General features: G+C 45.2%; 1 protein-coding gene across 1 annotated transcript in view; it reads left to right on the top strand.

Moving 5' to 3' along the window:
* LOC311232908 (roundabout homolog 1-like) overlaps positions 1 to 24,931 on the top strand; it is a gene marked incomplete at its 3' end in the record, with an annotated part of 169,519 nt that overhangs the window by 122,256 nt on the left and 22,332 nt on the right. The window contains 10 exon segments of the mRNA XM_084319743.1: positions 3,131 to 3,255; positions 4,695 to 4,713; positions 4,716 to 4,787; positions 4,790 to 4,817; positions 4,819 to 4,862; positions 11,260 to 11,495; positions 14,184 to 14,265; positions 15,125 to 15,290; positions 18,264 to 18,430; positions 20,860 to 21,020. Of these exon segments, the coding sequence (XP_084175869.1) occupies positions 3,131 to 3,255; positions 4,695 to 4,713; positions 4,716 to 4,787; positions 4,790 to 4,817; positions 4,819 to 4,862; positions 11,260 to 11,495; positions 14,184 to 14,265; positions 15,125 to 15,290; positions 18,264 to 18,430; positions 20,860 to 21,020 (1,100 nt within the window).

The raw sequence follows: 24,931 nt of genomic DNA, 5'->3' as shown, positions 1-24,931 counted from the left end.
TCCACATTTTACGTCTCACTCGCAGCCGGCATCGACCGGCATCACTCCGGAGCCTGAAGAGCAGCAGGGATTATGTGTTCTACTGTATACACGGTGGATCAATACAATGATCGATTTTTTCGAATGGTGATCAGGAATTGGAATAATCCATTTGGATACCATCTTATCTCAGGTAAGGAATCTATGTTATCAGTCTTAGGATAATCAGACTCGTTTTCACGGATACATAAGCGTTTCCCCTATATGTGATATGGCTGTTTTGACTGTAAAAGCGATAAGGAAATAAGAGCAGCGATTATCAGCGTGCGGCACGAGCGTGCGTGCGCACACATATACTATAGATTATCTAGTGTTTATTTGAAAACTATTCATAAATAGGCCGACAAATGACAACGTTCTAGAATATTCCAGTAAAAGGCGATTATCATAGAATGGGTTGATTTTTCCGCGAAAACGAGTGATTTTCAAAATGCTATCAAACGGAAATGAAGCGAAAAAAAACAATCTGCTTTGACAATGTTGACTGGAAAATGAGTCTTTGATAAGCGACGGGCAGATTAGACACATAGCCATAATTTAAAACATAGATTAGGCGATATTAACGTTAACATTGGAGTGGATTTGGGCATTCAAGGGGGTAAAAAGGAAAACACGGACTGGCTCTCAAAGTGTTAAAGTATAGACGCGGTCGGGTTAGGGTTAACAGGCCAGTGGGACAGGCCAGCATGGAGCTGTGGGTCGCAGCGACCGAGGAGGTTAAGACCACCATGTAGCAGCGGAGTGGGGCTGGGGTGTTGGTCCTGGGGGGTCCTGGGGTGGGAGTGGGGGAGGAAATGTCTAATGTTGTTTGTTTGTTTTTATTTTTACTCTGTATTTATTATCATTTTTTGTATGGTTATTGTAGTTAATATTATTGAAGTGTTGTCTTGTGGGGTCCTACGTACTATTGTTGTATTATTGTATTGTATTTAGTTTGTTTTGAAAAAAGGAAAATAAAAAAAAAATTGATAAAAAAATATTTGAATCACATCACAAATCTCAAAACGTAAAACGAACATATTATGGGTCTTTATCTGAAGCATTCAGGTCGTTTGACATCCTCCTGGCTTAAAGGTGCACTGTGTAGTTCAGAGAAGTGAATCATTTCTAAGGTATATTTTCATAACTGAATAAACAATCTGTCCTCAGAGGAAAATGTAATACCTGGAATAACCTTTATGTTTACCTTCATGCGTTTAATTGAAATACAATCCCTGCTAATAATTTCACTCTGACTCTAAAATGCACTGTGACTTTTATTTATTTCTGTCCGTCTTTTATGGTAAAACAATGAATAAAAAAAGTCCTTTCCATCTACAGTACGTCATGAAAAGCACATTGAATTGCCTCTGTGTATGAAATGTGCTGTATAAATAATGCCATGGGTTCAGAAAATCACACTTTTCCATCGAAGTGTCTATAAATATAGTTTGGCAGGTTAGAGAGAAAGATGAAACTCAAAGGCACTAACTATAGAGCACTGTGAGCTCATCCAGACACAGCTTATGATGCCATGCGAGGAAAGGACTGCGTATGACTGTGATATATGATATGATAACACTGCAGCTTGACTGATGTCAACTTAAACAGCCAGATTAGCATGTAATTAGAGAGGCGCCTGTGTGCCTAGAGATGATGTATAGCTGCTGTTATTATCTTATGTGTGCAAATGTCATATTTGTTTATTCATTACCTGCAAACTCATGATTGGACATGCAAATCAACCTAATTAAGATTTTTAATGACCTGTTTCTTCTGACGACGGGCAGAGCATCAGCCTGTGCGGAAACAGTCTGATTAGTTTGTATTCTATTGCCAACTTGGGCGTCTCTAAATGTTTATATTCTAATTCGAAAAAGGCACATTTTCCCCCTTTACCCGGAGTGCTGTCTATCCATCTAGGTATTTTATTGTTTGATTTGCCTAGTTTTGGAGAAATCTCATGCGGTGATATCTTCCATCACTCTGATACAATGGAGCTGAATGGCACTCAAAACGGCAAAACAAATACATTGTAAAAACTCAAAAGCAATGTCTCTTGTCAGAAATCCTGATCCGGTTACTCAAGATAATCCACAGACCTGTAGGAACTATTTTCTACCAAAGGGTAGTTTCCTACATGAAACTGCTCACAACGCGGCCTGTGGATTATCTTGAGTAACCGGATCAGGATTTCTGACAAGAGACATTGCTTTTTCCAATATATATATGTCTTGCCGTTATGAGCGCCACAAAGCAAGAGTATTGGGGTGACAGTAGACGTACTCCATGGTAGATATCTCCAAAACGAATGGGGCGCCAGGGTTGTTTTGGGGGGTGAACTGGCTGCTATATAGATCTTTGTTATAAACCAGCTCCTACCTTTGAAATACCACTGTTTCGAACCAGATCATTTCCAGGTGGCAATAGTTCACGTTTCTTTATTAGTTGTCATACAGAAGTACAGAATACTTTTATACAAAATGCTTCTTTCTGTTACGCTCCAGAGACTGTGCAAGACAAAAATAGATAAGTATAAAATAAAATAAGTATATCAAGTATAAAATAGAAGTCACGCACGTAGACACAAGTGTTCAGTATGTACATATGTACAATGTTCAATGTAGAGTAGAAGTAGCTGAGTTACTATACAATATACTAATATAAAATATACTATATAGTGCAAAGGAGAAATTAATATGAATATGAATTCTGTATGGTGTGTGGTGTGTATTAAATGGTGTGTATTAGATTACAAAACAAATACCTGTTCACAAATACCTGACGAGGGGGGGGGGGGTTGTTGTGCTTCAGTTTGAGTCATTGTGTACAGTTATAACGTGATAAGTTCTTGTTTTATGTTAAAACAATAAGTTATCACGTTATAACGTGAAACGTTTTATGTTAAAACGATAAGTTATCTCGTTATATAACGTGAAACATTTTATAATAACGTGATACTGATCTTTTTTCTCCGCTTTCTGGTGTGGCAGCAATACGCTTCCGTGATTGTGTGACCATTTCTTACACAAGGATTCAGTTGATGTCTCGTGTGTCTGAGGAAAACTCTGTGACGTCTGGTCTTTTGACTAAGATCCCTCTCTGTCTGCAGTACCCCCGGCCTTCGCCGTGCGCCCCAGGAACCGGGTGGTGTCTGTGGGCAGGACGGTCACGTTCCAGTGTGAGGCGACAGGCAACCCCCAGCCGGCTATCTTCTGGCAGAGGGAAGGCAGTGAGGTGACACACGTCCTGGTCTCTCGTCCAGCGCTTTCAAGAGCACCGTCTGAAATTCAGTTTCAGTTGATTTAAAAAGGACAGTACACATTCATCAACAGTACTGTAAATGTGCCAGTTTTAACCAGCCGGATAATTTGCAACTGTAGTCCTTTTGGCAAGATGTTACCATACACCTAAAACAGAGGCATTAAAAGTAAAACACAATATTTACAACACAATCCGACATGATAATAGTAAAAGGAATAATATAATACACAATGAACTGATTAAAAGTGATCACATGTTTGATTTGTTAATAGCCAGGTCTTGAGCTTTTGTTTGTAAAGGTGTGGTAGGTGCTGTGTAGCACAGTGTGTTACTTCAGTGGGTAGGATGTTCCAGTGGCTCTGGCTGCAATTTGAGGCGGACGTTTTCTCCCATCCTCCAATTTTCACAACTCGACATCCTAACGACGACGTAACAATGATTCCAGGTCATTGGAACTAGGGATATCCGATATTATCGGCCTACCGATATTATCGGCCGATATTGGCATTAAAATGTGATATCGGAAAATATCTGTATCGTTTTTAATTTTAATTTTTTTTTACATTTCTATAACCTTTATTTACCCAGGCAAGCAAGTAAGAACAAATTCAGATTTTATTTATTGTCAAAAGTATGCATAATGTTATGTTAATTCCACAACAAGACATGTAATGTTAATTACCTGAAATTATTAAGTTTTTTTTGGGGGGGTGGGGGGGGGGAGGGGGGGGACCCTGCATATATCGGTATCGGTTGATATCGGTTGATATCGGTATCGGAAATTAAGAGTTGGACAATATCGGTATATCGGTATCGGTAAAAAAGCCAATATCGAGCATCCATAATTGGAACCTATAGAGAAAAAATTACAAAACAACAAGAAAACGTACCCCTGAAAGAGTACAAAACATTTCCTGTTGTGTGTGAATCCTTGTGCCCCGTCTGACCCGCAGAGTCTGCTGTTCTCGTACCAGCCCCCTCATTGTGCCCCGTCTGACCCACAGAGTCTGCTGTTCTCGTACCAGCCCCCTCATTGTGCCCCGTCTGACCCACAGAGTCTGCTGTTCTCGTACCAGCCCCCTCATTGTGCCCCGTCTGACCCACAGAGTCTGCTGTTCTCGTACCAGCCCCCTCATTGTGCCCCGTCTGACCCGCAGAGTCTGCTGTTCTCGTACCAGCCCCCTCATTGTGCCCCGTCTGACCCACAGAGTCTGCTGTTCTCGTACCAGCCCCCTCATTGTGCCCCGTCTGACCCACAGAGTCTGCTGTTCTCGTACCAGCCCCCTCATTGTGCCCCGTCTGACCCACAGAGTCTGCTGTTCTCGTACCAGCCCCCTCATTGTGCCCCGTCTGACCCACAGAGTCTGCTGTTCTCGTACCAGCCCCCTCATTGTGCCCCGTCTGACCCACAGAGTCTGCTGTTCTCGTACCAGCCCCTCAGCCCTCCAGCCGTCTGTCCGTGTCTCAGAGAGGCAGCCTGACTGTGGCGGACGCCGAGCGTGCAGACGCGGGTACTACAGCTGCCAGGCGCTGAGGTGCGGGCAGCGTCATCACCACGGTCCTGCTGGAGGTCTCAGAGAGTGAGTGAGGGGTCTGTCTGTCTGTCTGTCTGTCTGTCTGTCTGTCTGTCTGTCTGTCTGTCTGTCTGTCTGTCTGTCTGTGTCTGTCTGTCTGCGTCTGTCTGTCTGTCTGTCTGTCTGTCTGTCTGTCTGTCTGTCGTCTGTCTGTCTGTCTGTCTGTCTGTCTGGTCGGTCGTCTGGTCTGTCTGTCTGTCTGTCTGTCTGTCTGTCTGTCTGTCTGTCTGTCTGTCTGTCTGTCTGTCTGTCTGTCTGTCTGTCTGTCTGTCTGTCTGTCTGTCTGTCTGTCTGTCTGTCTGTCTGTCTGTCTGTCTGTCTGTCTGTCTGTCTGTCTGTCTGTCTGTCCGTCTGTCTCTCTGTCTGTCTGTCTGTATGTATGTCTGTCTGTCTGTCTGTCTGTCTGTCTGTCTGTATGTATGTATGTCTGTCTGTCTGTCTGTCTGTCTGTCTGTCTGTCTGTCTGTCTGTCTGTCTGTCTGCCTGCCTGCCTGCCTGCCTGCCTGCCTGCCTGCCTGCCTGCCTGCCTGCCTTCCTGCCTGCCTGCCTGCCTGCCTGCCTGCCTGCCTGCCTGCCTTCCTGCCTGCCTGCCTTCCTGCCTGCCTGCCTGCCTGCCTGCCTGCCTGCCTGCCTTCCTGCCTGCCTGCCTGCCTGCCTGCCTGCCTGCCTGCCTGCCTGCCTGCCTGCCTGCCTGCCTGCCTGCCTGCCTGCCTGCCTGCCTGCCTGCCTGCCTGCCTTCCTGCCTGCCTGCCTGCCTGCCTGCCTGCCTGCCTGCCTTCCTGCCTGCCTGCCTGCCTGCCTGCCTGCCTGCCTGCCTGCCTGCCTGCCTGTCCTTCGCATATCTCGAGAACTGTTATATCTGATCGACCTCACACGAGGCACATGTATTGCCGAGGACCCAAGGGAGCGCGGTGTGTCAAGTCCCTTTATTAAGTGTGCCTTTATTAATCCCCCTGGGGGAACGGCAGGTGTCATAGCAGCGTGAGGGAAGGGAGGTACGGGCAGAAGATGTATCGAGTCGATCGGATGAGCAGTTCTCGAGAATGTCGCAAGCAGCACTTCCGCGGGGGCCAAGCAATTAGCCCTGCTCCGAACAGGCACGCGGACCGAACAGCTACACACTCCGAACGGGCACTGCAGCTTTTAGATGCAAAGCACCTAATAGACTGCCACTGTCACTCACTCACTCACTCACTCACTCACTCACTCACTCACTCACTCACTCAGGAGCGTGGCTTTAACTGTGCGGCGCCGGCCGTTGTGAATTGGGAGTGTTTTTGAACGAGGCTCATTTGCATAGAAAGGGGAACATATTCCGCCCATATTACCTCGTTTAAATACGCGCTAATAGCACCGGACGCAATGCTGATGGAACGCAGTTACCACCTAATTTCACCCGTTGCGCCTCCTCTGTGGAGGATAGTAAATTGTGTTTCAGAGCTATTTGCGCCGGCTCACTGCCCTCAGTCTCTCATAGTTAGCTACGATGCCCCTAGTGGCAGCTCACGTGCACGGCACTTTGACTCATGTTTAGAGAATCTGCCCTCTGAGGCAATGTAAGCTGTGTGTCCTTGTTTAGATTTCGTATTGACACAGTAGTAGTGGTAGTAGTGGTAGTAGTCGTTTTATTCAGTCGTCACACACAATACAATATGCACAATCATTCAACAATCTTTGATTTGGCCGTGACTGAAAAGGTACAGACTGAAGCATAATGATTATACTGTGCATGCCTGTCCTATATTCTTAACTAAATGAAGACGGTATTCTAAAAGAAAATAACAAATGAAAAGTATTCTTATTTTATTCCCAGGATGTCATAGACAGAACACTATTGGCCTTTGTCAGTGTCTCTGTCAGTGTCAGTGCCGGGAGGAAGTGATATTTGATTTGAGAAAGCGTGCGTGGGTGGAGCTCAGCCCCGCTGTGATAGAGCCTGGCTGGAGAGGGCCCTTGAGACAGGTCTTCCACCGACACCAATATCCTTATTGAAAAAGCACAACACTGCCTGCATTTTCTGAGAAGGCTTAAAAGGTTTGGCATGGAAACAGTCTTTTAAGAAACATGTACAGTGTGAAGTATTTTCACAAACGCAATCACTTTATTGCTATGGCAACCTGAACGTGTAAAGAGAGCGCACCTCCTCGAGGGGGGGGGGGGGGGGTGACGTGTACTGCATGCAGAGTTGTCGGTGCTGATCTCCCCTCTCCATACAGTACATCCACTCCTCTGGAATAACGCTCAGGCTCGCGCCGGGCATTGTGGAAGATTCAAGCCACCCAGCAAAACGAGCTATTTGTCCTTCTATGATCTAGGCGGGAGATCAATCCGTCATCAAGGCGACGACAGACCGACTAAATAATAACAGTTTCTGTCTGAGTGCAGCAAAGAAAAAAGAACATTCCACGTGTCGGGGGCACAGGAGCTAAAAGCAGATTTTCCTAATTCAGTGCAGACTCTGGGGACCTTTATCGTATAAAAGCCGATCACCAGAGCGAGTACGATACTAGGGTCCAGAGTTCCAGGTCGGTATTAAAGTGATGTCGGGTGGAAGGTCGTCAATAATGGTTTCATACAGAAACAGATACAAATGCACGTCACATCTCTCTGCCAGAGTGCCACCCAACCGTATCATACAGGAGACAATGATGGGTACTATAGCAGTGATGCATATAGGGGCAGAATGATATATATATCTCCAGAATAGTAGTAGTAGTAGTTTATTGTCACGAATAAAGTACAGGTGCATTACAGTGTGATGCTTGGTTCATACACATACAGCTCATTATAGTAATATTCCACATTTATTACAGTTGATATAGTAATAACGGCACACATACATTCACACCAACATGCGCCTTTGTTGATACATGCAGGACTAAGTCTTGAGACAGAAGTATGTGTATCACCGCTGCCATGTTACCGGCGCGGGATACAAAACAGAAAGAAATATACCTTCAAAATAGGTTTTGTTTCTGTGCAAAAAAATCCAACCTTCTGTCCCAGTTTACTTGCACGGTTATCTACTGTGTAAATGTACATTCAAAAGCCAGATGTATCAAGAAGATATTTATATAATTGAACTCTCTCTCAATAGTAGACCCATTCACAGTGTATAATGCAAATCATCACACACAGTACCTTTGGCTCTAGAGAACAGCATGCTGCACGTTGTTCTGTTTGCATTGGGTACCAGTTTAAGATGAACAAGTGCATTCTGCAAAGGGTTAATGAGAGTTGCACAGAGTCAGCGACACAGTGGTTCCCAAAGTCGGGGTCGCGACCCAAAGGTGGGCCGCGAGCAGCCACGGGTGGGCCGCGAGATGATTTAAAATTTTTTTTTTTTTTTTTTTTTTTTTTTTTCAGGTCACTGAACTTAGAAGCAGACCAGGACAGTGTTTCTAGTTGTATTCTAAAATTCTATTCTATTGTATTCTAAAATGTGACTATATGGTTTTATATTAACTTAATAAATAAACAAAAACGAAAAATCTACTTATTTCAACGAACATTTCAAACTAAATAACAGATTATGCACATAAAACGCTGAAAACAACCGAAGCAACAATAGTATTTTAATGAGGCTATTATTATTATCATTATTATTTTGCAACAAGTTAGCCCTCTCATAAATAGCACATATAAATGAATAACTAACTTGAACTAACTTAATAGGATTGAAGTGATATTTGGCTTAAAAAATCTGTCGCCTGGCAAAAAAAATTAAAAAAAAAGCCTGACGATGTGCATTGGGCCGCGGCTCTCTGACGCCTTATTTTCTGGGCCCTGGCCTGAAAAGTTTGGGAACCCCTGCGATAGACAATAGTGTCATCCGCATAGAGACGAGCCCGACAACCCCTCAAAGAAGAGACAATATCATTCATATAAATATAGTAAATAAGACGGGCCCCAGGATGGAACCCTGCGGTACGCCCTTTGTAATGGGCAACAATTCTGACACACTGATGTCTCTCGGATACATAGCTCCGAAACCATTTTCAGGCCGATAATAATTGCACGGATTACAAGATTTCAACTGCAATACATACAACTTTCTCTTGGGCATTTCTTGGTTGTTAAACAAGGTAGGTGAATACTAATACTAATACACCTAAACAACACAATACTGACAGCACAAGATTGATGTATTTTAATTACTTTTTAAATACATAGGTTTATAAAATAGGTAGAGTTAAAGTGCAGGTCAGGTTTTGTCATCAAAGAAAATAAACAGACAACAGCACAGACGCCACGACTCCACGAGACCTCCTGATGGCAGCTGGTCATAATAAGAAATGGCAAAATACTGCCAGTGCACTTTAAATTCCAATGTATGTATTTTATACCTACAAAGGGCAGAGTGATCTTGAACTTGAACCGCACTAAATTAATTGATCTGTCGAACGTATAGCTTAGAGGCCTGGTGAGAAGTCATTGCACGGAATTAGTCAACTGTGACTGTGATCCCATGTGTCAATCATTGTGTGAGTCTTAAATAGTTTAATGAATTTAATTAACGTAAACTGCCTGAGGGTAACAGACAGTCACTGGTATCTGTGCCGTGCAGCTCTTTTTGGTTACGACGGGTGATCATCGCGTGGCTGGTATGTGGATAATGGTTCTTTTTTTTTGGAAATGAAAGTCATCCACTTAATTGTTACACTTAATTGCTCTATTACAGTTGATGGGAATACAACACGGATGGAGAGCGCTTGATTTAATGTGCGGCAGCAACTCCTCTCTCCACTACTGTTTCTCCTATCCTCTTCTGAAGCCTACACATATCTCTGATTCTCCCCTCCCCCGCATTCCAACTCCTCACCTCCTCCTCCTCCTCTTCTCCTCCTTCCTCCTCCTCCTCTTCCTCCTCCCCCTCCTCCTCCTCCCCCTCCTCCTCCTCTTCTCCCTCCCTCCCAGTCGGTGTGGCGTATTTGTATGGAAATCATTTGCTGCCGTTACCTCTGGCGTTTTTCAAGGTGTTTCTATTATCCCCCCCCCCCCTCTGGTTCTGATACTGGAGCCCCCTCCCCCTCCTCCTCTTCCTCCTCCCCCTCCCCCTCCTCCCCATCCTCCTTATCCACAGACTTGTGAAGTGGAAGAGTGGGAGCGCTCTGCTATCTAAATGGGATTTATTAGCTGGGTGTTCTCTGCCGTGGTCGGGGGAGGCGCTCCTGCCGGTGTACCTACTGGGGAGTGAATGATTGGGCTGCGGTGTTTTCTCTTTGTGTGTTTAACAGCGGTGGCCCTCGCACAGCATGGCGGTTCACTTAATACAGAACAATCAGTATAGTATGTGGGGAAATTCAAGTATAAATATAACAGAACAAAACCAAAAAGAAAAAATATATAGATATATATATATATAAAAAATATATTTTATATACTATATATATATATTAGGACATTATATATAATATATAAACAAGACAAGACACCAAAAAAAATACAAATAAATAAATAAGACTAGACAGAACACGTTTTTTTTTTATAGCTTCGACAAACCGCCCCAAACCAAAAGTGGAACCAAAGGAAAATAAATAGATGTTAGAGCCTAATGTGAAAAACAGTTATTTTATATATATCTGCTCATTTTACCCTTGCTATTATTTTACTTATTTTTACTTTTATCTCTACGCCCCACTATCCGCTGGGTGCATACTCTGACCTTTATCATGTTTTGTAACCGATTACAGAAGCCTATTGGAACGTGAGGTTCTGATATGATTTGATTAATATATCTGCATTATTTTATCCCACTTTATGCTTTGCTCTTGCTGCTTGTTTTACACAGATTTGATGTCTTATTTCTTACTGATGTAAAGCGCTTTGAACTGAAATCCCCTGTATGAAAGGTGCTATACAAATAAAGTTATTATTATTATTATTATTATTATAAACATGTCTACCAGAATCACCCCACACCACTGCTACCAAAACAAAGAAAGACCAATAAATAGAGAGCAGCTAGAGAGCTCGAGGCCAGAGAGGGAGAACATCGATTGCGGTTTCCTCCGTCGGCCTACAATCAACTGAATCTATTGTGCTCTCAACCAATAGACCTGTCTCAAACCCTGCCCCTTTTCTTGATCCTCCAATCACAACTGTCGCTTACTTCGGACAAACTTGGTTTGTCCGAGGTAAGCGACAGTTGTGATTGGAGGATCAAGAAAAGAGGGCAGGGTTTGAGACAGGTCCATTGTCTCCTCAATATATTTCACATCTTATCTGCTCTTCATTGTGTCCTTCACGCTGCCTTTTCCCCGTCCGTCATCCCCCAAAACATTTAGCTTCCATCCCCTAGTTTCTCTATAGACTGTTCAGTTGATTCTTTTTTATTGAGATACAATCTTCATATTATCGTCTCTTTGGTTCTGTCCCTCTTCTCCACGTCCGTTAGGTACAGTGGAGACAGACCTTCCTCACCACCCTCCTCCTCCTCCTCCTCCCCCCCCTGTGATCAGACGAGGCCCGACCAATCGGACGGCACCCGTGGACAGCACCGTGGTCCTGGGTTGTGAGGCGGACGGCGCCCCGACTCCCAGGGTGCACTGGGTGAAGGACGGCGTGGCGGCGGTGTCTACCAAGGACTCTCGCATCTCCCTGGGGGACACCGGATCACTGGAGATCCACTACGCCAAGGTAGATTCAGTAAGAGATCCACTACGCCAAGGTAGATTCAGTAACCACCTGGAGATCCACTACACCAAGGTAGATTCAGTAACCACCTGGAGATCCACTATGCCAAGGTAGATTCAGTAACCACCTGGAGATCCACTACGCCAAGGTAGATTCAGTAACCACCTGGAGATCCACTACACCAAGGTAGATTCAGTAAGAGATCCACTACGCCAAGGTAGATTCGGTAAGATCACCGGATCACTGGAGATCCACTACGCCAAGGTAGATTTGGTAAGATCACCGGATCACTGGAGATCCACTACGCCAAGGTAGATTCAGTAAGATCACTGGATCACTGGAGATCTACTACGCCAAGGTAGATTCAGTAAGATCACCGGATCACTGGATATCCACTACGCCAAGGTATATTCAGTAAGATTACTGGATCACTGGAGATCCACTACGCCAAGGTAGATTCAGTAAGATCACCGGATCACTGGAGATCCACTACGCCAAGGTAGATTCAGTAAGAGATCCACTACACCAAGGTAGATTCAGTAAGAGATCCACTACACCAAGGTAGATTCAGTAAGAGATCCACTACACCAAGGTAGATTCAGTAAGAGATCCACTACACCAAGGTAGATTCAGTAAGAGATCCACTACACCAAGGTAGATTCAGTAACCACATTCCCCAGAGCCCAATCCACTGGTGTATTCCTGTAGTGTTGTATGCATTACTTTATCCAGGGAATTGATCTCAAGCCCTGCCCTCTATTCTTGATCCTCCAATTGCAACAGTCAATTCACTGAGTATGCTTGTTTCATCAAACTGTTTTCTCCCATCCTCCAATTTAGTCGTTCCAATTCCCTTCCTGGTCGTTGTGCTGCCCTACTGTTGATCTGGGGAGGGTGTAGACTACCACACGTCTTCTCTGTTGGTCTAGGCAGGGTGTAGACTACCACATGTCTCCTCTGTTGATCTGGGGAGGGTGTAGACTACCACATGCCTCCTCTGTCGGTCGGGGGAGGGTGTAGACTACCACATGTCTCCTCTGTTGGTCTGGGGGAGGGTGTAGACTACCACATGTCTCTTCTGTTGATCTGGGGAGGGTGTAGACTACCGCACGTCTTCTCTGTTGGTCTAGGCAGGGTGTAGACTACCACATGTCTCCTCTGTTGATCTGGGGAGGGTGTAGACTACCACATGCCTCCTCTGTCGGTCTAGGCAGGGTGTAGACTACCACATGTCTCCTCTGTTGATCTGGGGAGGGTGTAGACTACCACATGCCTCCTCTGTCGGTCTGGGGAGGGTGTAGACTACCACATGCCTCCTCTGTTGGTCTAGGGAGGGTGTAGACTACCACATGTCTCCTCTGTTGGTCTGGGGAGGGTGTAGACTACCACATGCCTCCTCTGTTGGTCTGGGGAGGGTGTAGACTACCACATGCCTCCTCTGTTGGTCTGGGGAGGGTGTAGACTACCACATGTCTCCTCTGTCGGTCTAGGCAGGGTGTAGACTACCACATGTCTCCTCTGTCGGTTTGGGGAGGGTGTAGACTACAACATGTCTCCTCTGTCGGTTTGGGGAGGGTGTAGACTACAACATGTCTCATATGTCGGTTTGGGCAGGGTGTAGACTACCACATGCCTCCTCTGTTGGTCTGGGGAGGGTGTAGACTACCACATGTCTCCTCTGTTGGTCTGGGCAGGGTGTAGACTACCACATGTCTCCTCTGTCGGTTTGGGGAGGGTGTAGACTACCACATGTCTCCTCTGTCGGTTTGGGGAGGGTGTAGACTACCACATGTCTCCTCTGTCGGTTTGGGGAGGGTGTAGACTACCACATGTCTCCTCCAATACATGTGGAGTCACCAGCGGCTTATTTTCACATGACAGCGAGGAGTTTCATGCTATCTCCCCCTGCTGAACAGGCACCCCGACTGACCAGTAGGAGTCGCTATTGCAACTACCAGGACTCATACCCCACCGGCTTCCTGGCCGCAAACACTGACAATAATTGTGTTCGTAGGGACGACTGAGGAAGCCAGAGTTTAACCCAGGTCTCTGTAGTGGTAGGCGGGTGCTTAGACCTCTACACTACCCAGCCAGCCCTTGTTTCGTCAAACTCATGCAGCCCCACAGTCTTCTAGCCACTGAGCAGCTCCCCGGAAGCAGTTGGTGGGTTAGGGAGGATCCTTCCGATCACAAGCACACTTCTATAAGCTTCTCTCACCGACATTGTTGTGAAAACATGAATGTATACAGTATACAGTAGTATAAAACGATTGCACTGTTGTACTATGTGTGCCAGTATGTACTGTGAAATAGAGGCCTTGGACATAGTATGTAGTTATTTTTATTCCAACATGGCTGCCTGTAATCATTGGTAACCACTTTAAAAACAAAACGGCCATTTTCTTTGCAGTGCTAGAGTAGGTAAAACATTGGAAGATCCAGTAATAAGACACCAATTACATTTTTTATCATATATATTCTCATATATCAACATACCGTTGTTTTGCACATACTGTAGCAACCGTTGTCTCTGCCAACATGGAGGACACACGGGCATTCCAAACTCTCTGTGAAAGGCCTCTATTGTGTACGTTCTGGTCTGCAGCACCAGTGTCACACACAAGATCCTTATTGTATAGTTATAGTATATAGGCAAATAGAAAGCATCCTGATTGTGATCCTTGTCCTCAGCTGGAAGACACGGGCCTGTACACCTGCGTAGCTTCGAGTCCCAGTGGAGAGGCTTCCTGGAGGGCCTACCTGCAGGTGGAAGGTAGGGTGTAGGACACTCGTAGTTAGGGCTGTGTATTGTTTATCGAAAGATTTCGATGCCCATTCTGATACCAATACCTTGCATTCTATACTGATATCACTACACTACTGTGTTTGCTACTTTGTGTGATTAAAAACCTCATAGCCATTATTATGTTATTTTAGGCCAACTATGTTTCGTTAAAGCACTATATATTTTACTGTATTTATATTGAATAGTATAACTATTGATTATATGTTGGATACAATAACACCGGTAGTAATTTAATTTACAATCTAAGCAAAGTAATTTGGTATTATTTGGTTGATAGTAATTGATTGCACTGTTTTTCGATAACCGGCCCCGATCACAGAGTAGCACCTCTCACACTGTTGGAGTACTGGATAACTAGGGTTGGGTTTGAACTGGTACCGGTACCTGTGAATCGATACCGGTACCCAACGGTAAATTTTTTCGGTACTTTAGTCTCTAAAAATGTAATTTACCTACCTCAGTTGTAAAAAAAAAGAAATAAAAAAATCCAAACTATAAATAATTTATTATCATTATTATTTATTTAGAACAATTTGTTAATATATACAATTTGTTACATTAATATGTAACAACACTTGCGACCGTTTTCGGCTTGCCATGCCCCCGACTGCTTAGTCGTTGAATCAAGTCAAATCCTAGGTAAGCGTGTATTGTGCGGCACACTTCATAGGTTTTATTTCGCGGTAAAGTACCTTTTATAAAAAAATGTACAGTACCGAAATGTGTACACCGGTGGATCTCACGTGATTGGGTCGGTACCCTTAATTCGGTTTGGGTCAGTACCCATCCCTAGTTATAATAACACACACTGACGTATCCTCGGCAGAGTTTGGAGCGGTGACCCCGCCGCGCCCCGCTGAGCCGCACCTGTTCCCGGTCGCACCGTCTAAACCCGCGGTGGCTGACGTGGGCCAAACCTCTCTCACTCTGTCCTGGAGGTCCGACCCCGAGGCCTGGGCCACGCCCACCTCCTACCTCATCGAGGCGTTCAGGTAAGACGAGGGAGGAAACTTCTGAGGTACAGAACCTGTCAACTCCTTTAAACAGCGAGGTCTCTGTTGGAGGTCAAGTAACTTGTTGCTGTATTCATATGACTTTCTTCTTTTAGGAACTAAATAATGTAAAGCCTTCATTAGACTGGCACTGTGCCATTAATAGTTTTGGCAAGCCGTTTGAACATTTATTCCCGTTTTCTAGCTAGTTGGGTACCTAGCTAGCTCATTCACAAGGACAATTTTGCGAATGAACTAGCTGGGTACCCAACTAGCTCATTCGCAAAGATGACCTAGCTAGCTGGGTACCCAGCTAGTTCATTCACAAAGACACATTTGCAAATGAGCTAGCTCACTACCTAGGTTGCAGATATGTCTTTGCAAATGAGCTAGCTGATTACCCAGCTAGCTAGGTTGTCCTTGCGAATCAACTAGCTGGGTAGCTAGCTAGCTCATTCGCAAGGACCATTTTGTGAATGAGCTAGTTGGTTAACCAGCTAGCTGATGGTGTTTGGGGGCGGAGGGTGTTTGGGGGTGGAACGAAGGGCTGTTTTGGGGCGGAGCAGAGGGTGTTTGGGGGTGGAGGGTGTTTGGGGGCGGATGGTGAGGACAGAGGATGAGCTAGTTCATTAACGAGCTAGCACATTCGCAAGGACACATTTGTGAATGAGCTAGTTCGTTAACCAGCTAGCTAATTTGCAAGGACACATTTTGTGAATGAGCTAGGTCGTTAACCAGCTAGCTCATTCGCAAGGACCATTTTGTGAATGAGCTAGCTGGGTACCCAACTAGCTCATTCGCAAAGATGACCTAGCTAGCTGGGTACCCAGCTAGCTAATGTGTCTTTGCGAATGAACTAGCTGGGTACCTAGCTAGCTCATTCGCAAGGACCATTTTGCGAATGAACTAGCTGGATACCCAGCTAGCTCATTCGCAAAGACACATTTGCGAATGAGCTAGCTCACTACCTAGGTTGCAAATGTGTCAGCTAGCTGGGTACCCAGCTAGCTAGGTAGCACGTGTCTCAGCTAGTTAACTAGCCGGCTTTGTCCTATAGGCTTTACACAAGATTTTGCCTAAGCTAGCAGCTAGCTCATTCGCAAAATGATCCTTGCGAATGAGCTAGTTGGGTACCCAGCTAGCTAATGTGTCTTTGCGAATGATCTAGCTGGTTACTGTATTATAAACGGTAAGTCACTATGGTGAGTATAAAACGTTAAGTCTGGATGGTTACTGTATAAACGTTTTCCATCTAGTCCCTTTGCAGGTTGATGTGAACACAAAACATGCAAAGAACATGCAATACAAAGACAATAAACGTACATATGATCATTTGTTGTTTGCTTTGGGAAATCAGCTTGGTGGCATGTTGCACAGTAGCTAACATTAGCTTGATAGGATGACGTTGACTGCTAAACGATTTCAATAACGATATTACAAAAGCAGAACTTACCGAGCAGTACAAGAACAGGCCTTTTTGTCTGGAAAAAAAAAGTAGTTCTTCCCCTGTACTTTCCATGTCATGTCAATTAAATTGTGTAGTAGTTAGTTATTATTATAGTATTAATATTATACAGTATTTGTTTGCCTAATCAGCAGTTAATCTTCTCACATCCCTGCAAGAAAGCCATTGAGAATATTTCATATATTTAATTTCTTTAATCCATATGTGTTGTTGTCTGGAAACACTTTGCTCTCATGCCTGGCGCATCACAGTGTGACAATTATTAAATTATTAATTATTAAAGTATTATTGCTTAAGTGTATTCTATTATTATTATAATATATATTTTTTGTTTGCGTTGTATGTTACATGTATGTCTGGTGGCAATCAATTTCCCCCTTTGGGGATTAATAAAGTATATTCTCTCAAATCATTTTCAATTCTCTGAATGTTTTCTATCGACAAATCTCGCATTTCCTTGTCAGACAGATTGCCATACATCTCCTAATACATTCTAACATAACTTCAGCCATTTCTCTACTCTACTACTGTAACATTGAATCTTGAGATGAAAATATGCTTCGATATTTGAACGGAACTGCACGGCCCCAAACCCCGTCCGCCCCGCCCCCAGACTTCAGAATGACCCAATCAAATGTGCCCTGTCATTGAAATGCAAATAGCAGCAGCTGCGTCATGTACCACGAACTAGCTCATTCACAAATGTGTCCTTGCGAATGAGCTAGCTCGTTAATGAACTAGCTCATCCTTTGTCCTCACCATCCGTGCCCAAACACCCTCCACCCCCAAACACCCTCTGCTCTGCCCCAAAACAGCCCTCCGTTCCACCCCCAAACACCCTCCACCCCCAAATACCTTCTGCTCCGCCCCAAAACAGCCCTTCGTTCCACCCCCAAACACCCTCCGCCCCCAAACACCATCAGCTAGCTGGTTAACCAACTAGCTCATTCACAAAATGGTCCTTGCGAATGAGCTAGCTAGCTACCCAGCTAGTTGATTCGCAAGGACAACCTAGCTAGCTGGGTTCGCAAAGACATATCTGCAACCTAGGTAGTGAGCTAGCTCATTCGCAAATGTGTCTTTGTGAATGAACTAGCTGGGTACCCAGCTAGCTAGGTCATCTTTGCGAATGAGCTAGTTGGGTACCCAGCTGGTTCATTTGCAAAATTGTCCTTGTGAATGAGCTAGCTAGGTACCCAGCTAGCTCGAAAACGGGAATAAATGTTAAAAACGGCTTGCCATAGTAGTAGTAGCAGTTTTATTCATGTATTGCTGCTTTAACAAATAGGCTGTTACTTGCGTTATGGTTCATCCGCTCGGTACATTTCACATGATAGACCTCCCTGGTGTCAGTGTGTGGTCCTGGCTCTCTTCCTCCCTCCAGTCGTGAGTTGGGGGGCCGCTGGGTGTTTCAGTGTGTGGTCATGGCTCTCTTCCTCCCTCCAGTCGTGAGTCGGGGGGCCGCTGGGTGTTTCAGTGTGTGGTCATGGCTCTCTTCCTCCCTCCAGTCGTGAGTCGGGGGGCCGCTGGGTGACTCTGGCCAACCACGTGAAGACACAGACCTCTGTCCTGAACAACCTGAAGCCTGGAGCCGTCTACCTGTTCCTGGTCAGAGCAGCCAATGCCCACGGCCTGAGTGACCCGAGCCCAATCACCGACGCCGTCAGAATGCAAGGTCAGTTGGCTCTGGTCATTTATTGTGTGCTGTATGAATGGATTAATGGAATTATGTCAGTTTTGCCATACACAAATTACCCACAGTGAAACCTAGTCCTATTCCAGTGTTTTTTCTGTATATACTTTTTTTACCACAGAAATACTGTAGTGATTATAGTGAAATACCACCACTGAAATGTATGGTGAATCACTATAGTATTCCTGTGTTTTAGATGTAGCATAGAAATACGAATATGGGGCGCCAGGGTGGCACACCATGTACAGCGCTGCGGTGCAACACGGCCGACCCGGGTTCGACTCCCGGACCCGGCGACCTTTGCCGAATGTCTTCCCCCCCTATCTCCCATACTTCCTCTCTCTCTCTCTCTCTACCGGACTGCATGGTAGCAAAAACCAATAAAAGATCTACCAAAAACATAACAATAAAAAAAGAAATAATACGAATATGGTTACTCACTATGATTCACTATTGTATTTCTATAGAAAGTATCGAGTCAGCATTGCCTCCGACTTGGGCCAGCCGTCATACTAACTGGTTTGGCTGAGTTAGCGCGAGGGAAGCCGTGGGTGGTAATCTGGCGTTGTGGACAGCGACGCCTACAGGTCAGGTCTGGGCGCCTGCTCAGCGAAAGGCAGGAAGTGGTGGAGGCAGCGTGACCTCCCTCGCGTTACGCTTCACCAATGAGAGTCCTCGCTGCCAGGTGAAAAGAGAGCCGCTGGTTGTCTCCGCATGTGTCAGAGGAAGCATGTGGTAGACCTCAGGGCTCCCTTGTACCGACCAGTAGGAGGAACATGCGCACAACGACCAAGGTAGGGGAGGGGGGGAATTGGCATAACGACTAAATTGGAATGGGGATAAAAAGAGGAAAAAATCGGAGAAAGGGAGGATTCAATTTTTTTTTTTTTTTAATGTGGTGAGTATAAGGAAGATATCCTTGCACAAGAGTTTTGCATTACACACTTACACACTCCAACTAGGGATGTTCGATATTGGCTTTTTGACCGATATCCGATATACCGATATTGTCCAACTCTTAATTTCCGATACCGATATCAACCGATACCGATATATGCGGGGTTTAACCCCCAAAAAAAAGGAAATTATTTCAGGTAAATAACATTACATATGTCTTGTCGTGTAATTAACACAACATTATGCATACTTTTGACAATAAAAGTGTGCATTAATGTGTTAATTTCACTGGATGCATTCAACAAGGCATTCTAAATGTAAACACTATCTGTGCATCTCCCCACTTCTTCTCTCTCCCTCTGGTTCTCACTCTCCCGTTCTCTTTTTCCCTCTCTCTCTTTCCTTTTCTCTCCCTATTGTCATTGTCCTTGTATACCATTGCTACTGTAATTTCTTATTTTTATTTACTTGTATGCATGTACATAACCTTGTTTTCGTTGCAGCCTTTTTCTACTGTGGACTAGGGCTGTCACTTCAATCAAATTCGATATTCGTTGCAGTATTGTAGACGACTTCGAGTTTGAATTCCAGTGTCAAAAAAGGTCTTTAAAATGAACCACCATGACCAGTAATTATTTGGAACACGTGCAGGTCGGCTACGTGACGGTGGACCGACTCACCCGCCTGCTGTCGTCGTGCAGGTCGGCTACGTGACGGTGGACCCACTCACCCGCCTGCTGTCGTCGTGCAGGTCGGCTACGTGACGGTGGACCGACTCACCCGCCTGCTGTCGTCGTGCAGGTCGGCTACGTGACGGTGGACCCACTCACCCGCCTGCTGTCGTCGTGCAGGTCGGCTACGTGACGGTGGACCGACTCACCCGCCTGCTGTCGTCGTGCAGGTCGGCTACGTGACGGTGGACCCACTCACCCGCCTGCTGTCGTCGTCGACGAAAAACAATCCGCCGGAGCGTCACGTTCTGTGGAGCAGAGAAATGGCCACACTCCAGCGTGATACAATCCCCACAATTATGTGCATTTCCGAGAGTCTGAAAAAATCCGTTGTCCCTCATATTAGCTCTCTTCCTCCCGACGGCTATTATGAACGCGTTGAAAAGATTCCAGCCAGTGAATCCACAGAATGGGTGGCTCGCCAGGCAGGGCGAGGAACGGAGAGAGATGTGAGAGAGTAAAGAATCCATAATCCTCGTCGCCAAATATTGTGTATAATAACTTCACAAGATAAGACGTTCAAACACTCGCGCCAACTTCCGGCAACGACGACACTTACCGACATGGTAGCATTTTTATTTTTATTTTTTCAAATTCAAATTTCTCCGTTCATGTTGAATTCGATATTTGAATATAATGTGACGGCCCTACTGTGGACTAAAGCTCTGCAGTATCTCCTGGACTATAGTCTCACGGTATTTGACCGAGATCATTAAAATGACTGATTGAGAACAGTGAGGATTGCCGGCTTTTAACCCCTTCTCTCCCCTTCTGTGTCAACAGACTCCCCTCCCGTCACACAGGGAGGGGACCCCCATCAGATCCAGGAGGGGCTGGGAGAGGGGCTGGACCCCCATCAGATCCAGGAGGGGCTGGGAGAGGTGCTGGTCCACTTGTTGGCCCCCACCGTCCTCTCCTCCTCCTCTGTCAGACTACAGTGGACGGTGAGGAAAAACCCTCTGCTTGGGATAACTAATTGACTAATTAACTGATTAGACTAATTACTACTTTTTCACAGATGGCACAGATAGTATCAGCCGATAACGAGTACTGATCTGACCCATTGACAGTAGTAGACTCACGCCATCAGTTTGGGGTCTTTGGACAAAACATTTTGAAATGTATAATACATTTTTCTCCATTAGAGAAATGGTCTGTGAACCGTTTGCCGTGTGGTAGTGAAATGGTTAACCTTCTGTAGTGTGGTAGTGAAAGGGTTCTTTGTCGTGTGGCAGTGAAAGGGTTAACATTCTGTAGTGTGGTAGTGAAAGGGTTAACCCTTTGGTAGTGTGGTTGTGAAAGGGTTAAAACATCAAGTCACTTTGCCTTGATCTCTGGCACCAGGTATGGCTGCATCTTTCTCGAGAACCACTCATCCAATCAGCTGCCCACTCGACACTCTGCAGTAACACCCGCCAAGAGGGAAGTCGCTCGGATGAGCGGTTCTCGAGAAAATTGGACGGACAGAGATTCCTTCCATTTCAGTCGGATGTTACATGTTTCACGGTTTCAGACTTTAGTATTGGGGAAGTTCTCAATTGTGCCAGTATGGACGGCCGACCAAGCCTGAGGTACGGCAGCTGGATTCGAAACCCACTGTCTCTGCGGTGGTAGACAGACACTTAGTCCACTGCGCTACCCGGCCGCCCAAGTTTAGCCTATTTCAAAGTAAATTTAATATACTGTTGTGTGACTGACCAGTGACCACTTACCTTCATTGGTCCTCATTCTCGAACAGACATACGTAACGGCTTGGTATTGTAAATTCTTTGTAGGATTTGCGTAGGATTTACGTACTCGAAAAGGCAGTTGTAAATCGGACAGACCGGTGTGCACCCATGGTTTTAAAAGCTTTCTCTGGGACAAGTCATTGGGGATTGCCGATACTACAGACATCCGTGGAATTAAATAAGTATAATGATAATTAATATGACAATATTTGTATAATTGATAATTACGTTTTGCATTTATAATCCTGACTCAACGAGGCATTGTGAGCATTACACACACACACTGCAAACTAAATAAATAAGAACTAAACCGATCGCTGCGGATATAGCTACTGAATAGTGGAATATACTGTATTAATATTCCATATGCCGTCTTGTTATTATTATATTATTTATTGTTGCTTTTATATTGATTCCTCCCATTGCTAAACGAAATAAATGCCTTAGTGAGGCAGCCTCAGCGCACGAGCACACACACACACATGTGTATATATACGTGTACATGTACTGTATATATGTGCAAAATGAATCGTTCCAGCAGTAGGCCTCTATTATTCTAATGACTTGTTTTATTAGGTATTATAGTAGTCCGTCCTACTGTAGAACATGACATATTAGCATGACATCTCATTGTAATGTCAATACTGAAAGACTGCACGATTGGCTCTTGACAAGCGTGCAGTCATCCAGTATTTGATATGGTTTGTATAGCGACCCCAATAGCAAAGGTGCCGACAGGGAACTTGACCGCACGGAAGCGGTGATCACACAGGGAATATCCACAGGAGCATGGCAGTGCTCACACAGGGAATATCCACAGGAGCATGAAAACTTCCCAGCAGGAAAACGGCGCCGACGTCTCACACTGGGGACGCGGCAGTAGGTGGTAGGATCTAGATGGCACGACGTCTCACGCCGGAGACGTGGCAGTAGATGGTGGCAACAAGATGACCTGGCAACGAGTGGAAGGCAGTCGGCAGTCTTTGTAGTCTCCCAAGGAGCTAATTACCAACCACTCACAGGTGCGTGAAGTAGAAAAGCGGCACGCCCCCTCGTTGGGCAGCATGCAGTCCTCTCCAGCCCTCACAGTATTGACATTACAATGAGATGTCATGCTAAATATGTCATGCCAATATTACTTCGATGTGACAGACATCCGTGGAATTAAATAATTATAATGATAATAAATACGAAACTATTTGTATCATTAACAATTATGTTAATGTGTGTGTGTGTGTACAGAATCAGCTGCTGCATCATTAATTAACTATAGATTTATATGGAATTCATTAATTATTGACGTTACTAAGTGAGATATCATGCTGATATGGCGTGTTCTGCGGTGGGACTTGCTGCTATAAGATCTAGTGAAACGGGGGATTGGAGTCAGTGGTAGAGACCTGCTTTGCTGGGGCCATTCATTTTGTACGTGTACAGATTTCCGTAAATTTTTACCAAGGCACTTACAAACACGTTCGAGAATGAGGACCATTGTCCTGATGTCCTGGTAAAGCCCACCACCATACTAGATTTAAAGAAAAATTATTAGTAGCAACTGCTATTTTATCAGGAATGCTGATTAATGCACCCCACAGGATGCATATTACAATACGGTGGGTATTCCACCTGGATAAAGGCCTGTTCTGCTTCATACTAGCTTCCGCTCAGCGTCATATTGCATATATCTCGCTTCAGCGTATATACACTGAATACATTTCAAAATGTACCTTTACATGCCAGCATTCATCTGGCCACACCCCCATCCGCTTACCTACATAAGCAGGGGTGGTGCCTCACACTCATCTCCTTCTCAAATTTCATCACAAGCAAGTGCTGCTCACATGCCCACTTGACGTGGAGAAAAATATTTACTCTGTGGAAAGGAAGAACAAGGAGATACGTTGACATCATATCTTTATTTTCTCTCTCACTATTTTCGAGAAAATACGGCGATATTGTCTTCGTCACTGGAGTGTCTGGAAGATGGTGATCATTCTAAAAATCCTCCACATGCCTCCCAACTGCAGTTCCTTGCTGTGGCTGGTTGCGGTAAAACCTTTCAGCGGCAGCTGGACTGTAGGACGCGCCGCTGTTGTGAGGAGCGGTGGGTTCCAGGTTGGTGAGTGATGTTTTGCTTGCAAGCTCCACTTGTCTGTTAGTGCTATGGGGGCTAGCTGACAATGTTTACGAACACCGGCCCCAGATTAAGGGTCCTTTGTTCAAGCCTCTTAGGCAACGGCAGAGGACCTTGGTCTGAAGCCCATTATAGTTAACTAGTGGGCCACGACCAGTAACACTGTGTTTTCTGGACGAGTGGATGTTTCTCTGTCACCGTGAGGCCCCGTCTTTCATATACAAATGAGAGTATTCCCTCACGAGGAAATATGGGCATGGATGTTCGTTAGTGGAAGATCTGTGTTCAAGTCAGCTACAGCCCAGATGGGAATTGTGCTGGCCCCGCCGGGTGTTGGTAAAATCACCGTTGTAAAACTGTGTTAACATTTCGTTTCTCTTCTCTCTTAAACAGTGAGGAGGGTTTCAGAACGGCGGCCTGTCTGAGTGATTGTTATATCATTGTGTACAAGTTCAGGTGATAGCTGCTTAGCTTACGTGCTAGTGGTGGCCTACTGTTAGCCAGTCAGCTGTTAGCTGCGGCGCTAGCCTGTTGTGATCACTAGGCTAGGAAACGTTAGCTTGCATGCTAGTTGTGGCCTACCTAGGCTAGGCTAGGAAACGTTAGCTTGCTGCTATCGGCCGAGGGCGGCCGTTAGCTTAATGCTACACTGTTGAACGTGCTTTGATTATAACATGTTTTAAACACTCTTGACTACGACGTCATCTTTGACAGAGGATGTTCGTCGAACCTGCCCTGAGTCAGGACGGCAAGGACTGCGTCAACAAGGGGGACCGTAGCGGCGGGATGGAGCGGCGACGCTGCCCAGGTCGACAACACAGAACGGTTGTGTTTACTACGGTGCCTTGTTAGAGACTGCAGTTTCGCTTGATCTGCGCTCAAGGTAGGCAAGGTCTGACCAGACCTTGAGCACTTCTTCTTGCTTTCCCTTCTAAATGTTTTGTAAATAACGATGTTTTCCAAAACGAGTGTTGCTGCACTACATTTAGGA

The sequence above is a fragment of the Notolepis coatsorum genome (genome assembly GCF_963971535.1).
Source record: "Notolepis coatsorum genome assembly, chromosome: 8".
Lineage (NCBI taxonomy): Eukaryota > Metazoa > Chordata > Actinopteri > Aulopiformes > Paralepididae > Notolepis > Notolepis coatsorum.
The sequence above is the reverse complement of the archived record's forward strand: the minus strand, read 5'-3'. Positions and strand labels throughout refer to the sequence as shown.